Source organism: Nymphaea colorata, chromosome 5 (assembly GCF_008831285.2).
Source record: "Nymphaea colorata isolate Beijing-Zhang1983 chromosome 5, ASM883128v2, whole genome shotgun sequence".
NCBI lineage: Eukaryota > Viridiplantae > Streptophyta > Magnoliopsida > Nymphaeales > Nymphaeaceae > Nymphaea > Nymphaea colorata.
The window spans coordinates 5,730,551-5,753,192 of NC_045142.1; the positions used below are offsets into that span (position 1 = coordinate 5,730,551).

General features: G+C 38.5%; 2 protein-coding genes across 3 annotated transcripts; one reads left to right on the top strand and one right to left on the bottom strand.

Annotated features, from left to right (window-relative positions):
• Nucleotides 1-6,021: 6,021 nt before the first annotated feature.
• Nucleotides 6,022-8,922, top strand: LOC116253858 (36.4 kDa proline-rich protein). 2 transcript variants are annotated; one of them, XM_031628822.2, is made up of 2 exons: nt 6,022-6,936; nt 8,706-8,922. In XM_031628822.2, the coding sequence occupies exon 1, from the start codon at nt 6,073-6,075 to the stop codon at nt 6,925-6,927; it is 855 nt and encodes a 284-aa protein (XP_031484682.1). In that variant the 5' UTR covers nt 6,022-6,072; the 3' UTR covers nt 6,928-6,936; nt 8,706-8,922. The 2 variants fall into 2 exon arrangements, with proteins under 2 accessions (XP_031484682.1, XP_031484681.1); XM_031628821.2 differs by having other exon boundaries at nt 8,723-8,922.
• Nucleotides 8,923-14,547: 5,625 nt separating this feature from the next.
• Nucleotides 14,548-19,063, bottom strand: LOC116253950 (LRR receptor-like serine/threonine-protein kinase FLS2). The gene is made up of 2 exons (XM_031628953.2): nt 15,417-19,063; nt 14,548-15,042 (listed from the first exon to the last, which is right to left on the bottom strand). The coding sequence occupies exons 1-2, from the start codon at nt 18,616-18,618 to the stop codon at nt 14,681-14,683; spliced, it is 3,564 nt and encodes a 1,187-aa protein (XP_031484813.1). The 5' UTR covers nt 18,619-19,063; the 3' UTR covers nt 14,548-14,680.
• Between the last annotated feature and the right edge of the window lie 3,579 nt (nt 19,064-22,642).

Here is a 22,642-nt window from a genome sequence, read left to right on the forward strand (position 1 = left end):
AAACATCAGAAAATTAAAAAAGCATAAAAAATGTGTATTTTACTGAGATTTTCTCAAGATATACAACTTTGCGTATTACACCCGAGAAATTCCTCGTAGTCTAATACCCATACATACACGATATATGTGACAACGGTTTTAAAATTACAATGTTCTTATATTAAACGTTTTCTATTGAAATATAATGATAAATCCCCTTAAGGTGCATAGCTCAAATAGGTGAACTCGGAGCGTGTTAGATGGCGTGCCTCTGGTTCAACTTGTGGGCAGTTATCTTCTTGTACCATAAGGGAGGTGGGTTGGATCTTAGTATAAGTTGAAGCAAGTATGGATCTTGCCACCAGGTACTGATAGACCCGAGGAGCAAGAAGGGGAAGAGAAGGTGTTCACCTCGAGCTCAGGCGATGGGATTAATCCTCCCACTCACCTAATTCTCGAAGATGTGGTCAAGCTAAAGTAACTTGATTCAAACATAAAGTGTGTGTCTAACTAGTTTATGTACCTGCCAAATCCAGATCCAGTTTGGACCATTGCTTAGATTTAGATGAAAAAATTAGAACTGGTGCTTAATTGAATTCAGAAATGGGAAGGTATTGGATCAAAATTTGACCAGTGGACAATCCTGACTGTGATATTTGGAGGCTATCTTCACCTACTGGACTAGGGTGGGTGGTTCAGTCCAAATAAGATGTTCCAAAAAATAGGTTGTCCATGGTATAATGTAGGCCAAATTTGGTTTATTTGGATCCAAAATTGCAACTTTGTCTTTTTAAATGAGAGCTAGATTTGAGGAAGAAGACCTTTCCTACTGGAAATATGTCTTCATGCAAACCCCCTTTCTCATTTTGTTGAAAGATAAAGTCTAAGCTATCTTTTGTTTTTTCTTGAAGGGTATGCTAGGGCTAGCTAGAGCCCGAATTGGTCGAACCGGGAGCTGCCACTTGGCTCCGGCGCTGGCCGGGGATTTGATCCAGCGAAACAGAAAACGGCGAAACCCTTGTACTAGATTCAACCCATTTGCAAGCTCAGCATCCTTCAACTTGAGATCTTCAAGTTGAATTCCACAGCCAAGTGGATGGAGCTCTTGTTTTTTTCCACGATTTGAAATGACATGAATATGGTCATCATGTGATTTGAAATCCCATTTCTAGAGGACTGCGATTTGGATTCCCATCAGTAGCGGAGTCAGAAATTTTGGCTGGTGGAAGCACTAACCTTAATGTTTTAAGGGGCACCTATATATAAAAAACCAAATATATAATATGATTAACATAAAAATAAGTAGAGTTTGTGAGGCTGGTGTGGGCAACTGCCCACACTAGTCACCATGTGGCTCCGACACTGATTCACATTTGGATTGACTTTCATAAGAGGAAAAGAAGTTGGAGAAAGGGAAATCTGATTTCTCCTCTTTCCCTGAAGAGCTACACAGGACAAAGTCGTGATTGAATTATAACTCGGGTTTGTCATGACCTAGGCACATGCTCCAGGTCCAGATCCAACTAGAGGTTGAAACTGCATATCAAATCCAAATCCAATCAGTAACCTGATCCAGATTTCGTTTCCAGATCTGGCTGAAGTAGTTTGAATCTGTATTGGTGATCAGTTGTATCTGATCCATTTACACAAGTAATCATGCTGGGCAGGTGCAGCTTCACATATGCGCAATATCTGAAGAACGTGTTTGATTCGAGGAACACCTTTGCTTGGAACAAATTTAATACAATACGTCGCTATGTGCCCAGCAGTCAATGGCAAATCGTTGACAACACCATGCGTGGAACGAAACATGTTGTTCATTGTGTTCCACGCATTTCCTGGTAAATCGTGGAACACTGAGGAACACCAAAAGCCACTCTTCAAGGACAAAAGTAGGCATTAGGATGGTATTTGGTAACATGAAGATTTTGTTCTTCAAATTAATTTAGTTGAATATTTTAAAGTCCCATTATTGAACGGATTCAGATATGAAGGCAGATAAAGATCCCATTCTAAGTGCGTATAAATACCAAGCTTGTGTTTGAATCTCAAATCAATTAGTACAAAATCTAATTAAAACTGAATAAATTGTAATCTGAGTATTTATATATACTTTGCAAAGTATGTGATATTTCGCAATTGGAAAAATAACAAATTTTAATATTCAACAATGCATGACAAAGAAGAATACGTAATTACTTGACTATCCCGATTGACGCGGTGAACGATGAATCGTACTTGACCTAGCAAGTGGTCGATCCTAACGGACTTGAGCAACTTCTTGTGACTCAGATTCGCGAGTTTGTCAACTATGCTGGATGCGGTAGACTGCTCGAGATCTTGCCGACATGCTTGTCTAGCTGGCAATTTTGGCAGCAGCCGCTCGGTTGCCATGTGGGTTCCATCTCACCTTGACCCTGGTTCTGCCATGTGGGTTTCACCTCACCTTGACCCGGGTTCCACGCGGCCTTGATGGCTAGAGAAATGGCAAAAAACGCGTGATCAGGACATGGGATGATGGTGAAGAAGTCGGAAGGGGGCTACTGATGTACAAGTTGCAGCACGGCAGGAGCAGTACTTCGAGACATCAAAAGCAAGCCCTAATATCATAGTAGTCATTGAACAGCCAAGTCGGAATCGGGTTGGGTCTGCCATTATGATATCAAGTTCAAACTCGAATTCCAACAGTGGAGTCCAATATATATTTTTTAATCCAAACCAAATTCAACTAATGTCATTTTTTTTTCATCTATAAAATCATTTAATAGTTACAAAAACTTACTTCATGTTCAAAACTAGCTCCATTATCCATGCTTTTGTCTCCAAGTTCTCTCTCTCTAGATCCACATCAAATTGCTAATATAAAATCATGCTTTTGACCTTAGCTTCAAGATATTGTTTGGCAGTTTCAGTGTCATCCTTATAAACTTCCAAAAGATAAGCCTCCTTTTCAGATTACAACAAAAAGCAGTCCCCTAAATGGAACGCTCCATTTTTTTCAAATGAACCACTTTGTCGCGCGCAATAGGGAAAGCGAAAGAACGCGTTTTGTTTTGGAGGGAAGCCATTAGTAAGACCACCGCGTCTTGCTTTAAATGGAGCGAAAGCGGCCTCTTTTGGAATTACTGACAAGTGCGAGCTGGAACAAATTTTCTTGTGGACTCCAAATTCTCAGCCATTTTTTCCAAACTTGAAGATATTGGCCATCTTCCTTCTAAAATGGAGTGTAACATAGCTTTAGCTTGCACATTAAGACTGGGCATTGAGCTAGCCGGGCCCGATAACAGTTTCGCTTGTGAGCTCATCTCGCCCATAATTGGAGCTCGAGCTGTTCAATTATATATATATATATATATATATATATATATATATAGGCGGAGCCAAGATTTTTTACAGGAACGGGCCGGCAGTTCGACCTCTGGACTCGGGTAGGGACCCTATATATATATATATATATATATATAAAAAGAGAGAGAGAGAGAGAGTAAATAAGTTATCACGTTATACTTCTTTTGTCAACCATTATATCCATCCAACCGGAGGGCAGCCGAAACGTCGTTGTATGTGCAAAGGCAGCCACAAATGTTGCCGTATGCGCGAGGCACCTCCCCCGCCCAAAACACAAAAAAAAAAAAGTTTGTCAATATATAAGAATTGAGAAAAAAAATTTTGGGGAAGGAACACTAGTTATAAAATTTTTAATTTTAAGGGGCATTAATATGTAAATGAATAAAATTTTCTTGAAATATCAATATCAAAATAAAAACTTTTGTGGTTCAATGTGGACAATTGCCGGCACCTGCTTTTGCTCCTCAAATATATACATACATACATAAATATATATATAAATGTATATATACATGTATGTATTATAATGATAAAAATTATGGCTCACCAATTATGCATCCAATCATGCAGACTTGCTTAGCCTGAAGAATTTTCCATATATACTCTTCATCTTGCTTAGTAGTATTCAACTTTATTTGCTCTTATGATTTAATTTTAAAACATATGGTCAAAAAGAGGCAGCAGTTTAAACATCAGCTCATAAAGTTGCAGCAGCCGAGCGATCTGTACATCAATTTTCGGCAACAGTAACGATTTTAGACGATTGTTCAATTCAATAAAGTGTGAAAAGTACAGAGAAAGGAAGAAGATACTCCCCTCTGAAAGGGTTCCAGAGGAAACGACAAGCTGTCTCTGGGAGTTGGATTGAGACTTGAAAGAGATGGCAATGGAAGCAGAGGTTGGGAAGAGGTAAGATTATCGTGTCTCATGGTTTTAGAGTCGCTTGCAGAACGAATGAACGACTGCCAACTTTCCATGGAACTGCTACTCTCTCTCTCTCTCTCTCTAAAAAGAAACAAATGTTTTTTGGATGTGCAGATGATCAGAGCTTACAAACCAACTGTATCAACACATTCAGGAGAAAACTAGAGTTTATTTGTATAATCTAAAGTATTGAAAACCATCATTTTTCTCATTACTTAATATTTTCTATATTAACATTCAATAAAGATAGAGATAAATACAGTTCATGTTGTCCATTTTTCCATGAAATGGATCTAGTTAGCGTTATCATGATTGTCTCTCTCGAATGTTTTTGTAGAAATAGCATGAGAGAGAGAGAAAGAGAGAGAGAGAGAGATCGTAATTGTTTGGTCCTGCCTGCAAAAGCTGGAAGCAGATCAACCAGAGGTGCTTCATATTTCATCAGTCTTTGAGGTCTATGGTTCTATACCAATCTTCATCAACGTAAACCACACGTCAAACTCATCGTCTGCGAATACGACTGAAAAAAAAACGGCCCGAGTCAGAAATTTTTGACAGAAGAGCACTACTGTAGAAACTCTCAATTCTTAAGGGGCACAAATTAAATAATTGTAAGACATTTATATATAAAAAAAATTTGTTACTGGGTATGAGCCTTTTAAAATACTAAAATTCCAAGGCAAAAATGTCGTCACAGTGTTAGGGATAAAACACATTGGCAAATAAGGCTTCTTTAACACTATAAGGGTTTAAACTTTGACAACGAGTAAAAAAAAATATTAAAGATTATGATGGATCTTCAAGAGCTTATAAAGTGAGTCGTAACCAACGAATTGTCTTGATTTTTAACTTTTTTGTGACTGAAATCAAAGATGATAGGAGTTGTTGGTCGGGAGCGGGTCGCGTTATTATGGCTCCAACTTTCTTAATTTGCTTTGGAGGTACACATCTACAGACCATGTGATCATACACCCAATTAGAGAACTATCCTCTAATCAAACACGGCTTAAGGGACGAGGGGTACTAACAAGTACTGGGGTCGACCTTCTACATGGACATATATAATTTTTCAACTTTACTTGTGTATTCTTTTCTTATACAAGTAATTTTTTGGAACTGTTGATCTTGTCTTAATAAGTGATCTCCATTTTGTTTCCCCTTTTCTATGGAATAGGGGCATTTGAGTCATTTGGCTTCAGGTATTGACAAATTTGTTTGAATTAATTAAATTTATCTATACAAAGGGGAACACAACACTTGGGTAGTCCACTTGAGTAGTTAAACTTATCTTGATCTGCCAGGAACCACACTAGGAATGAACAACCAGCCCGTCTTGAGCTTGACTCGTTTAAGCTTTTGTTACTTGATTTATATATATATATATAATTTTAAATGAAAAAAACCACAAAAATGGTGTTAAATTCATCAAAAATTACCAACATGCCTTTGAATACTAACAAACGAAGAATAGATGAACTAAGCCAAGCTGGTGTAATTCAACTTAACTCATTTATAACTCGAGTTTTAACCTAAGCTTTGAGCTGGAGTCAAGCTTACACGGGTAAGTTCGAGTCAAGCCAAAGTTGATCCGATTGGTTGTACTTTCTTAAACCACATCCAGTCTTGGGGTTTACCCTGATAGAAGAGTAACAAAACATCAAACCTGTTTGAGGTAGGAAAAAATATCACTTTCTATCAGCCCCACCTCTTTGACCAAATAAAAATTAAAAACTGCACCAGTTGGGCCTATAAAAGGAGTCGTGTGCTTATCCCACATCATATTCTGAGCTCCTCTTTGGATTCCTACTATCTTCTCTTGCCATGGGAAAGCTTGAGCTAATTAGTCTTCTAGTTGTGATCCTCTTCCACAGTAGAGCAACTGTTGCCTGCCCAGTATGCAACCTCCCACCATTGCCTCCTAAGCAACCTCCCAGGCTCTGGAGTCCACCACCACCCTCCCCACCATTGCTACCGCCACCGCCGCCACCATCGCCACCACCGCCATCACCATCCCCTCCTCCACCCTATGTTGAGCCACCTCCTAAGGTCACTCCATGCCCACCACCACCGCCAGTATATGTGCCGCCACCTGTTCCGAAGCTCTCACCGCCGCCGCCGCCACCGGTTCCAAAGCAGTCACCACCCCCACCGCCAGTGTATGTGCCGCCACCAGTTCCAAAGCAATCACCACCCCCACCAACAGTGTATGTGCCGCCATCGGTTCCAAAGAAATCACCACCACCACCTCCAGTGTATGTGCCGCCACCAGTTCCAAAGCTGTCACCACCACCACCACCTGTGCCAAAGCTATCACCACCACCACCACCACCACCATATGTTGTGCCCAATCCGCCTCCTAGTAGCACGCCATGTCCTCCCCCACCTCCAGCCATGGTGCCGAGCCCGCCAACAGGCCAGACATGCCCCATCGATGCGCTAGAGTTGGGTGCATGTGTGGACCTGCTGGGCGGGCTGGTGCACATAGGGCTGGGCAATGAGATAAAGGAGACCTGCTGCCCTGTGCTGGAAGGGCTGGCAGACCTGGACGCAGCGGTCTGCCTCTGCACCGCCATTAAAATGGAGCTCCTGAATATCAGCCTCATCCTCCCTGTGGCACTCGATGTACTTGTCACCTGTGGGAAGAACCCACCCGCCGATTACCAGTGCCCCGCCTGATGAACTGCTGTAAGTAAGCAAATCTCAGTTGGATTAGTCCAAAATTTAGCTTTGTATTGATTGGTTTGGGGAGCATAATGAAGTTTCATAAGCACTAAAAAATTCAAGCTTCTTAAGAAAGTGAACCAAACAATTCAAGAGCAGATTTAGAATTTCTCAACATTTCTAGATTTCAGAATCACATTTATACTCGAATAAACTGATTCACCAATACATTTGTCCCAAGTTTTCAATAGGAGGACGAAAATTTTCAAGTATAAATGGACAGAGTACGGTCGCAATACTTTCTTCTGTCTAATTTAACCATGTATGTTTTGTTTTTTATTTTAATCTCATTACTTATTCTGCTACCTTTCAAGAAACTTTTGTGAAATAATATCACCTTTTTTTTTTTTTTACTCATCTTCAGATTTTCAAAAAGTTAAACCCAAAATGCTAGTACAACCTGAGGACTTCCGGCCGGAGCTGTCAACATGGGCCTCACATGTGCTACGCATACAACGTGTTGAGAAACTAAGCATTTTTAGTTTATTAAATAATTTCACATTTTTGTTAATCTCTTTTGTTTATTAAAATTTAACATATTTATTAATATTTTTTTTTTTGTATGAAAAAAGCAGCTGGTATAACATGGATATGATGTTGATAACACCGGTCGTCACGGCAAACTCGTGGGCCTTAGAAAATTCCAACTTTAGAAAATTCCAACTTCACTGTTTTTGCGTGGGCCAATAAAGTAGCGAGTGAGTTACAAAAGAAGCCCGTCAATTGCTAGTTGAAGCAATCTTCTGTGAGAAAGCTTATGACGTTTATGCATCTTTGGTCCAAGGAGGTCATACGTTTATGATATTTCGATAATTTGTTAAAAAATGTCTTGTATAGTTTTTTTTTACTTTTTTTTTTTCATTTTCAATTTTGTTTTTACAAAAAGTTTTCTTTTACAATGTGAACTAAGGGTAATTTAATCATTAACCATACTGGCGCATATACCAGGTTCGTATGTTCGGACCCAATACATGTCCTACTACATTTTGTTGAGACACACGTCTTGTTGGTGGATCAACTAGAAATTTTAGGTTAAAAGGGGCATTATTTCAAAAAAAAAATTCGGAAACTTTGATATATATAAATATGCAAATAATTGGTGGCACCCATATAAAAGGTAATGAAAATTTGTGAGGCTTGTGTATGCAACTGCCCATACCCGCCACCATGTATCTCCGTTACTGTCCCATCCCTCCGAGGTTCTTAAGGCTGCGTCGAAGCTTGGTCGTGAAGGTACAATAGTATCTTCTAGCTCAACTACGGCGGTTCACACAGTGGGGTTGCCAAAAGGGGTCGGCAGCGGCCATAACTCCCGGTCAATTTTTGAAAATTTAAAATTTCCTACTTACTTCTTTAAAATAATTATAGTTTGGCTCCTGTACAAACCCTAAAACCTGTAGGTTGACCCTTTGCTTAAAACAAATTCTGTCGCCAACACTTGGTTCACACAATAACATTTCGAGTATGACATCCATAAGAATCGAACTGACAACATGCCGCTTACACAATCGGGAGCCCAACCAGCTAACTATGCCCTTGGAGGAAAGTTTTGGGACATTGGACAAAAGCAACCATGGACCATAGATACGACAGGTTAAACGACAACAGCCAACTCTCCCACACCTTGAAAATATCATTACTTATAAAATGAAAAAATCTCCAAAAGATTTATCTCAATTTTGCTGAGAACATGATATGGGCATTCGTGGTTCCGATTTACTGATGAAGTACAGGGATTTTGTCGGTGCAGGAAGAACGGCAAGGGAAAATCGAGTGATATGGAGTTGGAAAACCAACACAAATTGCAGATAAAAGTCGGATTTATGTGCACCACTCTCTTAGTTTAATCTGAAGATATCTTAGTTGGGTGAGAATTGTATGAAATAAGGCGTTGCAATGTATTGAAGTTCCCCATCTTCAATAGTAATACTTGTATCCTTTTTATGATCATATTGGGTTGCATTAGAATTTGCATCAGCAGATAATTTGACAGAATGAAATACTATGTGTGTGTGCGTGTGTGTATTTTTCATTTGGGCAATATCTATAGTTGTCTGACTAGTTCAATCAAATTTCATGAGTCCAACTTTCAGATCTGTTTTCACTTTTATGGATGAGTTGAGACGACTCAAGTCTACATAATAAAAAAGTCATCGCCAGAAATCTTCTGATATATATATATATAGAAAGAGAGAGAGAGAGAGAGAGAGAAATTAGAAAAAACCAGGCCCTTAGGTCAGGGATTAAAAACTAAACTCTTGAATTTTCATGTCTAAAAAAGTTTGTAATTTTTTGCAATCTAACTTTACTGATATGATCTTAAGCATAGGTTGATACAAAAACATATATTAAGTTGATCATTTGTTAGATTTTAGTAGGATTTTTATAATAGGAAAAGAAATGAATGACTTCCATAGCATCAACATTTTGATAATAAGAAGTCCACATTTTTAGGAAAAACAACTTGAATCAAAGCATGTTTTACATGAAAATAGTTTTTATAAACATAAAAATGTTTATATTTTTTAAAAAATAATTTTTTAAGAAAATATTAGTCGGCCTGGCTTTTATCCCTAACATAAGCATCTGGGCTTTACCAATTTCTGATATATATATATAAAGAGAGAGAGGGAGAGATCTTGAAAATATGGTAGCTGTGTCAGACCCTTAGGTGATATTATGTTAGGTCAAAAACTAGACCTCTTAAATTTCTTTTCTAAAATTATTTTAAACAATATATGAACATTCTAATGTATTTGTAAATACTCTTTGAATACAAAATATGTCTTTGTTCAAGTTATTTTTAAGAAAAAAAAATTGATTTTTGCACTTTTAAAACTTCGATACCCTAAGAGGCATCCATTTTTTTTATTATTACATAAACATGTTAAGCGTAAGAATGACTTAGTGCATGATTTTCATCAAAACATTCTTAAGATCATATTTATACAGTTAAATTGTAAAAAAAAGGGTGTTTTAGTAATCAGTGGTCTGGTTTTTGTGCCAGGCTTAGTGGTGTCCGATTTACCTATCTGTCCCTTCTCTTTTCCTCCCTTTTCTTCCTTAACCATCAATGTGGAAAAAAAATAAAAAGCTGTGAAGGTTTCTTTACAAGTCTAACACCTAAAGGTATGACACCTAGTGAGAGACAGAGAATATAAACTTGCAAGGAGCCATGAGAGAAAGTTGTACTCAATAAAGGAGAAAAAGTCATTTTGATAATTTATCTAAAAAGTCCTTCATAGTCTTTTTATTTTTTTTTTCCTTTTTAATTTTGTTTTTACAAAAAAAAGTTTTTTTTAGTGTGAATTAAAAATATTTAGTCATTAACCATATTGGAACACAAAAATTCATGCAACATTATGGCGCATATAACTATGTTCGAGGTGCCACAGCTGATTTTTTTTTTCAAGATTGATGGTTAAGAAAAAAGAAGAAAAGGGGGGCAGATATATATATATACTTTTGTATCTATAAACTATAATAACTTGGTAGCTATGAACTGTAATAACTTGGTATGAACGTGCTTTCCAAATTAAAGTATTCCAATGCATAAACTAGTAAAAGAAAAAGATGAAATTGGAGTCTCAACGCATCATGTTCATGAGGCTAAACCAGTTACTCCAAATTTCACGTACCCATCTTGGATTGTATGACCGACGACCCGGAAAACTCAATTACTTCCCTAATGATCAAAGGAAAAATAAAACTGAAACATAAATAATAAAAAAAAAAACGAAACATTTACTGACGGTAGAGAAACGTCAGTAAAAATATCAGTCTTGTATAGATAGTTCAATGAAAAACAAGTAAAAACCGGCAATTACTAGTAGGATCTCCTTTGAGCTAGATTTGATTATGATAAGGGGACTTCTACAACCCTCTCCCTTCTACAATTACACTTTCCTGTTGCTAAGCAAAGCAGCATTCATCAGACTCCAACATGTTTTAGCCTTTTCTTTCTCTTCTTTCTAATTGATGTGCAAGTTAGAGCTAGACTGACTCTATCCCCTCGATTCGCAACAAGAAAAGGTTTTATCAACACATGAAAAACGTCGGTAAAACAAGCAAAAAATCGATACATGTTTTCCGCATTCTAGATCTTAAAGTTATCGAGCCGAGCCGAGCCGAACCGACACCTCAATTTTACCATGCTTAGTTTGCGCACCGACGATCCAAGGGCAAAATTGCTTGCATTACATGTGATGTAGATTTTTTCCATCTTGAGATGTAGAAAGCTAGTTTTCTGTCACTTCTCTTGTGGGCCAAGATGCACACACCAGTCCTTGGTGATCTTGTTTGTGGTTTGGGTGGCGCCCTCACTGGGTGGTCGCAATCAGCCAGCCCATAAGTGTGACCCATGGCACATGCATTTGCACTACAAGCCAACTTAGAATGCTGCAAGAGAAAAGTTTAAAGTTCAATGTTCAAGTCCTTTGGACGTACGCACCTGCCAACCTAACGCGGTATATGGTTTTTTAAATATCAATCAACTCTATGTCAGTCACCATATGAATAAAAAAATATTAAAGTTACAGTTTATTATTTCAATGTGAAAAGAATGATATAAAATGAGCAACACCAAGTGGGTTGAATGATGGTTTGGAATTTTAGTTCAAGAATGAAAACTCCTCTTCAAATTGGAATTGAATCCAAATTAGAGGTTTAAGTTTCTTAATTCGAAAAACAAAGTACTTGGTTTGTTTAATAATTCTAATTTCTTAAAAATTAGCAATTTGGTTTCAGGTATACCAAACGCCCCCCAACAGAAATCACTAAGAAAATATGATAATACGATGTCCATCGCTTTAGCACTGTAGTAAAAAATATGCATTCTTAAGGGATTACTGCAAAATTGAAGCAAATTCATGAAACAATAGAACTAGGTGTTCATGGATCAACCCAACTCATAAAGTATTTTATTTAACAAGCCAAAGAAGCTTGAAAAGTATTTTATTTAACAAGCCAAAGAAGCTTGAAAATAGTAACAATTTGTTACTTTTCATTTTTCTGCTCACTGACTCTAAGCTTTCTCACCTAGCTAGGCACCAGCTCGAGGCCTAAGTAGCTAGCCAAATGAATCTTTTGTTTTCTTGTATTTTGCTTTTACAGAAGATTTTCTTTTTAACCTTTTCTATGCTAGAAAACAGCTTTATGAACTCAAAGTTTCGTTTGTATTATCAAAAACCCAATATCCACCTTACAGATTTCTTACATGGATTTTAGTGAACATATGTCTGATAAATTATCTACAGTGCCAATGATTTCATAGAACGGCCACTTGACCGATGGCTTCATATGTGATTCTATCACCAACTGCTTCACTCTCACACACACGGTCTGATGCATTATTACGAAAGACCGAGGATTTCTCCATCCAAACCCGGAGGAAGAAATCCACAAATTCTCTCTCTCTCTCTGTGTGTAATCCTCTAGTCATTCAGATATGCATCTAATCACAATCACTCAATAGAATGCATCGGGTGAATGTAATTAAATACACTAATATGATATGAGAGGACGGAGGATTATCTGTCCAATCATAACTACTCAATAGATTGCATATATATATATATATATATATATATATATATATATATATATATATATATATATAGTGTATTATACAACACCATTCTTAATGGAGTTTATGATTTCAAAAGCTGAATTCAAATTAGCCTGACACTCAACCTCTCTTATATTTGAGAGAGTTCCCTAGAATAGCCATGAGCCAAGAGAACTGATAGTAAGGCATCAAGGTCTTGAGCACGCATGAGTGTGTTTAACTTGGCCGCATGTCTGAGTATGGTAAAACGTTTGCTGTTAGCTAATTAAAATAATGTATTTTTGTATTACATATAGGGAGGGGATACCTCAAAGAGGCCAAAGCCCCTTCTTTTTTTCTCTTGTTCTTGGGGTCCATGGCTGTTGCAGGACCTAAATGAAAAGTGGGACACCCGTCAACAAAAGTATCATATATCTACCATTTACAATCAAGCAGAGTAGCTTCCACATAAATCTAACTAATAACAGACTTATACTGGCTCGCTGATCCGACCAGCTATGCTATGTCCCTCAAGATTTTTTAGACCACACAACGATCAATCCTAGTTTCCTTTTAGTCTATGAAAGATTTTTTAAACCACACAACGATCAAGCCTAGTTTCCTTTTAGTCTATGGATGTCTTCATTGGTTTCTTGTATGATTAGAATGTGATCTAACTAGTTTACCTTCACTGTACTTATGTACATGCAGTTTTATCCTTCTTCCTCACTCACACTCATGTATTCCCTACTAACATGATGCTAAGAATGCACAAAATTTGAAGTTGATTCGTCCCCACTTCATAGAAATAAATGAAATAACGTCATTGCCCCGTCCATGTGCCGCACTATCCAGCACTTGTTGGCTTTGCTTGTAGGGATGTCAATATATCCAATTTGGATCGGATATAGGATTGAACCATTTCAAAATAATCATATAAAAAAAAACAATATTTTATTAATAACTCAGATGGACTTCGGATTTAAGAAATGACATTTGACCAGTTTCATTGGATTTGGATTAGATTTAGTTTTGAATCAATATGTTATGTCCAAGGATCTTACATTTTGAAAATCAGCCAGATTCGTGAAATATGATTTTGGATTTGGGTTTAGATATGACTTTCTTTGTTCATATATGAATCCAAATATGAATCTAAAAAAAAAAAAAAAAGGATATGATTAAGGGTATATCCGATTTGAATATAATCGGTTAACATCCCTACTTGCTTGTCTCGATTAATGTCCTAGTTTACTATTCTAGCATTGTTCGTTGAATCAATGACCTCTTAGGATTTTAACTATGCAACCTTTCATTCTATCAAAATTTTAGAAACATTGTTCTTCACATGCCCACAAGCAAGTTCAGATTTTCTCTTCATATATCCTCCTTTCTTCATGGCCTTGGAAGGCCCAGTTGAGAAAACAATGACCTAATCTTCCTTCCTAGAGGCAATTGGCCAAAAGAAGTCTTACTTCATAGTAGTATATGTACTCTTATTTTATCTTGTTGTGCATTTTATTATTGCTATGTATTTAGAACTAAGGCCATTTCATGCATAAACAGAGGTAGAGCCAGGATTTTCTTTAAGGACGGGCCGACAGTCCAACCTTTGGATCTGGGTATGGACAAATTGAATTCGAATCCAAAAAATACATGGCAATTAAAAATTTATATTTTTTTCAATGTAATTTTTTTTTTTCCGTTGACCAGGGTGGGGCCATGACCTAAATCAAGTAAATCTATAGAGCGATCAAATCATGTTTCCTGAATAAGTTTAACTAACAATGCAAGACCCTAACCCTACTTATTTCAACCTTAACAGGTTTTCAAGTTGGACTTTCTCCTTAGATTCTAGGGATGAATGTGGTGAAACTAGAATTAATTTTCGACTGACTACTACTGTTACTCAAATTAAGGACCACCATTATGCAACCAAAAAAAAATAACACCCATAAGGTATCAACACAGAAATAAAAAATGGGTTTCTGTGGGGGCGATTGTCCACACAGTCCCACATTAGATTCTGCTACTGCAGTCAACCCATCCCTACATGGAACGCTTAAAGGGAAGATATTTATTTATTTATTTATTTATTTACATATGAGTACCTACTTTCCACTACTTTTACATGTTTTTAATATACCTCCTCAAACTACCTCCTCAAACTTTTGGCGTGGCGACTGCCCCTCTGCATTTCAACAACGATGAAACAACTGCATTAATGTCCGGCCGTTGGTCTGGAATCTGGGAGCAACAAGACGAGGCCAACTGTAGGAGCATGGTGACCTTTCTATTTTCCAATTTCGACCACCCGTGATGCACAAGATACTCGTCTATGACGTCGGAAACACCAGTTGTTCCACCGGAGAGAGCACCGTCGACCCAGTCTTTTAGAGTGGAAGTTTCTTGGTTCCCTGAGTTCATCGTCGCTGTAGGCCGCTTCCCGGTCAGGATCTCCATGATCACTATGCCCAGGCTGAAAACATCCGCATTCGTTGCCACCCTTCTCGTATAAGCAAATTCTGCGGCACGAAAAGGCAGAAACAGGAAACAGTTAAAGACAGTGAAGGATGCACATGTCAAGTGAAAATCTGCTCTTACATATCTAATCAATTTTCCCAACAGAAAGGAAGCAACATCATGAACAGATATGCTTTAATAGATAGCAAATTCTTGAACGCATTGGAACAACACTTTCGGGGAAAACATTTATAGACTATACGTTCATTTAATTAGTGTTTATAGAATAAACAAATTATAAAAGCAATACAGGGAATACTAAAAAATTTAACTCCATTTTAGGTATTGTTTCTGTTTCATCATGATAAGCTTTCAATAGTTTCAGAATGTTGTGATACACCATGTAAAAGAAACTGGCAAAAGAAAAAAAAAAAACCTGGTGCCATGTAGCCAATAGTGCCCTGAAATGCAGATGAAGAAGACGGGTTGCTCCCATCTTGACGATGAACTCCTAAAATTCTAGAAGTCCCAAAATCACTGACATGTGCAACCCAGTCTCTGTCCAGCAAAATGTTCGAAGGTTTTATATCACAATGGATGATAGGGAAGTCATGACCGTTGTGCAAATATGCCAGTCCATTAGCTATATCAATGACAACATCCAATCTCTTTGATAAATCCCAACCTCCATTATCGGTCATTGCTGAACCATGTATGACATCTTCTAAGCTTCCGTTCTCCATGAACTCTAAAACCAGAGCTTTCATCTTTCCAATTTCCCACGCATACCCCAGTATCTTCACCAGATTCCTGTGTCTCAGTCGACACAGAATGTCCAATTCTCTCATGAAACTTTTCTCTGGCACATAATTGAATTGCTCCTTCAACCTTTTGATGGCTACCACCTGGCCATCCTGAAGCCGTCCTTTATAAACTGTGCTGAAACTGCCACTGCCAATCATGTTATTAGGATCAAAGTTTTCAGTAGCCGCCTCTAACTCAACTCCGGTGTACCTTTTAATGGTCTCTGGCAATGAGAAGGACACCTGTGGATGATCCCCAGCAGTGTTTCTCTTCCTCCATCTTGCAGCAACTAGAGCTGCACAGAAGATGCTTACAAGAAAGAGGATGGAAGAAAACACTACGATGATGAGATGGGTTCTGCTGATGACCTTGTGGGAGTTTTTCTGGCTGCAGGGCTTCAGTACTTTTGCTCCACAAAGTCCAGGGTTTCCTGCTAACTCAGACAAGTTTAATCTTTGAAGTATCCCTACTTGCGGAACATTTCCTTCAAGGTGATTGAAAGAAAGATTTAGATGCACAAGTCTGGTTAAATTGCCTAAACCAGAAGGAATACTTCCATTGAGATTGTTGACAGAAAGGTCAAGAGTTGTTAGCTGCTTCAGGTTTCCTATCTGCTCAGGGATTTCGCCTTCCAACCTATTGCTTGAAAAATTTAAATGTTTGAGTGAACTTCCTGCAAAGAAAATGTTGCTTGGAATTGGACCTCTTAGCATGTTTTTGGACAAATCAAGTGACACCAGGTTCTTGCAACCTTCCATGGTTGATGGAATACTGCCAGAGAGGTCATTGTTTGATATGTCAATGGACTGCAGCATTGAGAGCTCCCCGAATTCAACTGGGATTGGACCCGAGAAAAGATTGTAGGATAGATTCAGAGATACCTGCATAGACTTCATAGCTGATATTGAGGAAGCAGGAATGTTTCCAGTGAGCTGATTATGGGACACATCCAAGTACATAAGCCTAGAGAGCGATTCCAAGCCTGAAGGAAGAGAACCATTAAGCATATTGCCACTGAGATTTAGTGATGTTAGCCACTGAAGTTTGGAGATGGATTCAGGAATGCGACCAGAAAACTTGTTAAAACCGATTCCTAGAAACGTGAGACGTTTCAGCTTAAAGATTTCTTCAGGGATAGTGCCCTCGAGACCATTGTTAGACAAGTCAATCAACTGAAGGCTAGAAAGGAGGCCAACCTGCCCAGGAACAGGACCACTCAGTTTATTCTTACCAAGTTTAACAGAAAGCACCTTGCTCATGTTCCCAATCTGCCATGGAATCATCCCAGTCAAGTGGTTATAAGACAAATGGAAGCGTTCAAGATTGATTAGCTTTCCAACTCCTGAGCTCAGTGACCCGCTCAACTCATTTTTTGCCAGGTCCAGACTCCTAAGTCCAGTGCAATTATAGAGATCCTCTGGAATCTTTCCGGTCATTCCTTGACCCCCAATAGACAGGAAACTTAGATTCTTCATATTACCAAAACCAACAGGGATCTGCCCTGAGAAGTTATTGAATGTCAATCCTACATTTTCTAGCTTGGAGCAGTTTGTAATACTGGAAGGGATCGGGCCCTGAAGCTGATTGCCTGCCAAATTAAGAACCTGTAAGTTGTAGAGCTGGCCAATGTTTGGCATCAGTTCACCTTTCAAAAAATTAAAGCTCAGGGCTAGGAAGTTGAGGCTCCTTAAATTGGCAATCGTTGAAGGGATTGTTCCAGTTAAACTGTTTTCATGCAATGCCAAGTGTTGGAGCGACAGCAACGATCCCAGTTCTTGGGGGATTGAACCAGTGATACGATTCTCGGAAAGATCCAAACTTATTAAAGACTTACAGAATGAAAGCGATGGTGGAATCACCCCCGAGAGATTGTTCTCATATAGTCTCAGTGCCATCAAATTAGTCAGACGCCCCAGCTCAATTGGTATGCTTCCCTGGAACTCATTGCCGTAAAGGTTCAGAAGGGTCAAGTTCTTACAGTTCCCCAACTCGGCTGGAATTCTTCCAACAAATTTGTTTCCGAGAAGCTGAAGCACTGTCAAGCTTCTGAGATTTCCAATTTCAGATGGTAGTATCCCACTTAACTGGTTATTGCTCAAGTCCAGAGTTTGTAATTCTGTTAATCTACCAAGAGAAGCAGGAAGCGGACCCTGAAAGTTGTTTTCGTAAGCAGCAAAAAATTGAAGGTTGCTCAAGTTTCCAACGTTCCAAGAGATCAAGCCAGTTAGATTGTTTCTTGCAAAACTAAGATAAGCTACGGCCGAGCAATTGTAGATGCTTAGAGGAATGCTCCCATGCAAGAAATTGTTGGCCAAGAGAAGAGTGTTAAGCTGTTGCAGAAGGCCTAATTCGTGTGGTATCGTACCTGTGAGGCTGTTACTGCTTAGATCAAGCAACTGAAGGTTTTGAAGGAGACCCAGCTCAGAAGGGATGGCACCAGTCAGGTTGTTGTAATAGAGGGAGATGCTGATGAGCTGAGAATTGGACCCCAACTCCAAGGGAATGGTTCCCATGAAAGAGTTCGAACTTAAATACAGAGTTTGGAGGTTGGAGATGTTCCCTACGAATGGCGAGATGGTTCCCCTGAGCTTTCTTCCGGGCAGGGAAATGGAGATCACAGACTGGTCAGAAGCGTCGCAGGAAATGCCAGACCAATTGCAGTGGTGATTGGAGTCCACCCAGTCTGAGAGATAGCCCATTGGGTCGTCGAGGATTGATTTCTTGAACTCGACGAGCGCCTGTACATCTGCATTCGGTTTTGGTAACTGCGAGAAGACGGATAGCCAAAGAGAGAAGAAGAACGAAAGCAGGAAGGCATTGCGTATTGCTGCCATTGCAGTCAGAAAGTGACTCAATACTGGGAATTCTCTTCCTTTGAAATGCTTTTATGATTGTTCTAGTAGACAAAGATAAGATTCTTGGTTTATCAAAGAAATGCAGGATCTGAAACGGGTCAACGTACAGTCCTACACAGCCATGAGCATGGCTTTAACAGGGGAGAGAGCACTCGATTACTTGGAGTGGGCAGTATCCTTATGGGCCATTTGATATTTGAGTTGCAGGTAGGCCCCTCAATTCCGCGGATTCAAATGGGGTCTCGTCTCTCAAAGGTTGAGCAACCATTGAAGATAATCTCGTGCGAAGGATTGGAAAATCAAGTCGGCGCTCTCCGTTTCAGACACGGTTTCCCATTTTCGGCGCTTGGAATTTTGTGGGGAGTCTTAGAAGAAAGCCATTCTGGGTCACACAGCCTTCGTTTTTTCTAACGGTGATGTACAGTGTCCTGTCGACAGAACGCGTTGGTGGGAGGGAGGGTTCTCCTCTTCAGAGAAGATAGAGAGAGAGCACTTTTGTCACGATACGGCTGATGATATCCTGCCAATAGACAGCGAGCGTCTGTGGGTCAGGTTTTCTCTTCACAGATAAGAATGAGGGGGAGAAAGATTGTGCAAGCATCAATGGAGATAATGGGGAATGTTTGAGTTAGAATGCAATGTTTGTCTTCAAGCGTTGACGGGGCGCTCGGTTTTGAACAATAAATGAAGTGCTATTCGTCACGGTTCTCTTGTCGCCTAATAAGAAGGCCTTTGATGCGAGGAACAGAACCTCAGGGTCACGTAATGCAGCGTCCAATGGCTGTTCCATCAGTTAGGCAGAGTGGTAAGAAACTCAATTTTGTAACGAGCCCTCTCAAATTTTATGGAAATAAAAAGTAGAGTGTTTGGTAAACCTTAAAAATAAGTTTTTTTTTTTGTGTAATTTTGATATTTGGATATATTCCCCAGGGGTGGAGCCGGCTAGAGCCCTCTCAATTTTGGCTTTATTATTTCGGAAAAAAAGTAGAGTGTTTGGTAAACCTTAAAAAAACGTTTTTTTTTGTAATTTTGATATTTGGATTTTTTTTTTTTTTTTTTTGGCATAGGCATGTTCAAAAAATTTTTAGATATAATAAAATGTATGATTGCAGCATAGTACATGAATAAACAAATTGTTCGAAACCACCAACCTAAAAAAAAAAATGTAGGGCTGTATGGGCAACTGCCCACATACGTTTCTATAGTGTTCTCATTTCTGCATGGCCTTCTTAGTAGCATTTCAAACTCATCTTTTATTTATTTTTTTTTCTCTTTTGTCTTTTCCCTCACCTGTCCTTTTTTTGGGGTCGTGTCTGGAGGTTGTAGTTTATATCCTTTTGACAACGCATTTGGGAGAAGCACAACAACAGGGTTTTCAGGGGTACCTTCTCATTGCCGAATTATTTTGTAGCACACCTTGTGTAGGGGGATGTTCAATTTGTTATTCGGCTACGGTGACGTCATTCATTTGTTGTTCGATGACTCTGTCGTTCCGTCTATCAACTCTCTTCCCACCCCGCTTATTTTGTTTTATTGTGTTGTTGTCAGTATATTTCATTCTTTTTTTTCGTTTTTGCGATTTGTTCTTGTATTTAAGAGACTTTCTGTTGTCAAGATTTTGTTATGCATACCCATTTTATGGGCCCTCTCTCTCTTTGTTTTTCTTATTATTTGCAGGTGGTATTGAAAAATTGCTAAGCCGTCCATAGATTGAAGACATAGTGCGATGGCTTCAAAATTTCCAAAACTGTTTCCTAATCAAGAAGCAATGAATATAATAACTGAAAAATCAGAGAATGAAGGCAAAGAAAATTAATCTTGCTGTGTGTGTGTGACTACAGGTAGAATGTATAGGTCTGGATTTAATTGTTTTATGCATCTTGGCCTTCTTTAAGTCAACTCTACGTCGATCCAACGAAGGTGGAGCCAGCCATGTGCTTATTCCCCTGCTTTTTTCTTCAGGGTACAAGCTCCTGGTCAGTCTAGCTTGCTGAAATCTTGATATGAATTGGCCTCATCCGGTTATTTTCAACGTCAAAGCTTGGACCTTACTTTAGTGATTAGTGGACATACATCATCAAAGTCATCTGATAAGAAAAAACATTGTATATTCTAGATCCCATGACCCATGAATACTGCCCGTTTCAAGAGACATTATGATTATGGATGTTGCTAGTAAATCCAATAATTTGGATATAAGAACACCACATTTCTTGAAACCAGAACATAGTGTTCTTGAAATATAATTTTAGGGGACATGTTTTCCGTGAACACAATGTTCTTCTTAAGGAATACCCTCTGAGAAAAACAATTTGATACATGTGTGCGTAATGCACTACTATTAATGTTGTTTTATCATTGACGCCTGAGTAGGGTTCGAGCTCGGCACTGGAACCAACCCTTCACAAAATAGCTAAGCTCGGTGTATATGAAATAGAAACCAAACCTAGCAAGTCATAGGTCTAGAATCCGAACAAGGATTAACAGTTCATTTTCATGCGTGGACGCTGACCCAAAACATCTTGATTAAGCCTGGTAAATGACCAAATATAATCTTCTACTAAGCTCTAAAGAAGAACTGACGTATTGAATTTTCTAGCATTTGACACAAAGAAAAAGTAGCCCACAATATAATGGAGTTTAGTGGGTCCAGGCTGGGCAAACTGAGTTGCATTATTGAGTCAGGTCCCGCTATGTCATCACAAGACCGGCTCGAGCTTGCGGTGAGTTCAGTCCGATATAGTGGACAGCGGTCTGAGCTTGACGAACAGGTCTAACTTGGTCCAAACACAACTTAGGTGCTGCCCTATCTGATACACACACTACCACCAGTCCAAGTCTATAGTCATATTCCCATTGGACTTCAGAGGCATCAAGTTCAGCATTTTGCACAAATAATTGAGTTCATGAAGTTCTTCTGGAATATAGGATCACCATCCACTAATTTGGTCTGCCATATCAACAACAATTCAAATGGCTGTGAAGCACCAAAATCAAAGGCCTCATTTGTTCTCAAGCGTTACCTTGCATTAAAGATTGAAGTTCTAACCTCAAACTAACTAGCTTGAATCCAATTTGAATATGCTTCCCAAAAAATTGCCCCATTTCTCTTAAAACAAGCACCTAAAAACCAATCAAACATGGATATTAAAGCTAGTGAGCCTTCTCTTGATCAGTAGAGAATTCAAAAATAAAGGAAATCATCAAAAAATGCCAATGTCACTAAGTACACATTAGTCTATGACAATATGGGTACTCTTTAAGTGGACACATTGATGCTCTTCAATTCCCAACCACTGTATACAGGGTCTTAGACAAAAATACATGCATCGGTACAAGGTAAAGATGGAATAGGCTTGAGGATAAAAGATGGTAAAGAATACCACTTTTAGTTAATATATACATTTTGACAAATAAAAATAATTAAATGAAAAACATTGAGAAAAGCAAAGTGATATTTCACTTTACAATCAATAACTTGTTAATTTTATCACCAACAATCCAAATGATTAATAAACAGATGCACAACCAGACCTAGAGAGCACGTATCTCAGCCAGTGGTTCACTTTCATAACCCACCCACATTGTCAATTTGGGAGGATGCGTATAATACGACAAAACGTAGTCAGTCATATATAATATAATACCCGTACAAAACACATCTTTTAAAAAAAACGTCAAAAAATAAAAAACGTGAAAAAAACACGTATTATACAAATATTATACCCGTTATTTTGCGTTTTTTAATATTTTTTATGATTTTTTATTTTTTTGTAATTTTTAAGATTTATTAAATGTTTTAAATGTTTTAAAAATTTATCAAGATTTTTTCATTTTATTTACGAGATATATAACTTTTTATCGTATTATACTCGCCCTTTTCTTCGCTGTATAATACTGGTACCGTATGAAGGTGCGGGTTGGAATGCAGAAGTTTTGAAAATCACAAGTACGAGAGTACTCGTTGACGGGCGTCCGGTACCCGCGCTTGGTGCCGTCCGTA

Coding starts and splice junctions, on each gene's coding strand:
- LOC116253858 (XM_031628822.2), top strand. CDS start 6,073: ATGGGAAAGCTTGAGCTAATTAGTCTTCTAGTTGTGATCCTCTTCCAC.
- LOC116253950 (XM_031628953.2), bottom strand. CDS start 18,618: ATGGCAGCAATACGCAATGCCTTCCTGCTTTCGTTCTTCTTCTCTCTT. Junction 15,043..15,416: donor TATTGGCTACATGGCACCAG/GTTTTTTTTTTT, acceptor TTCGTGCCGCAG/AATTTGCTTATACGAGAAGG.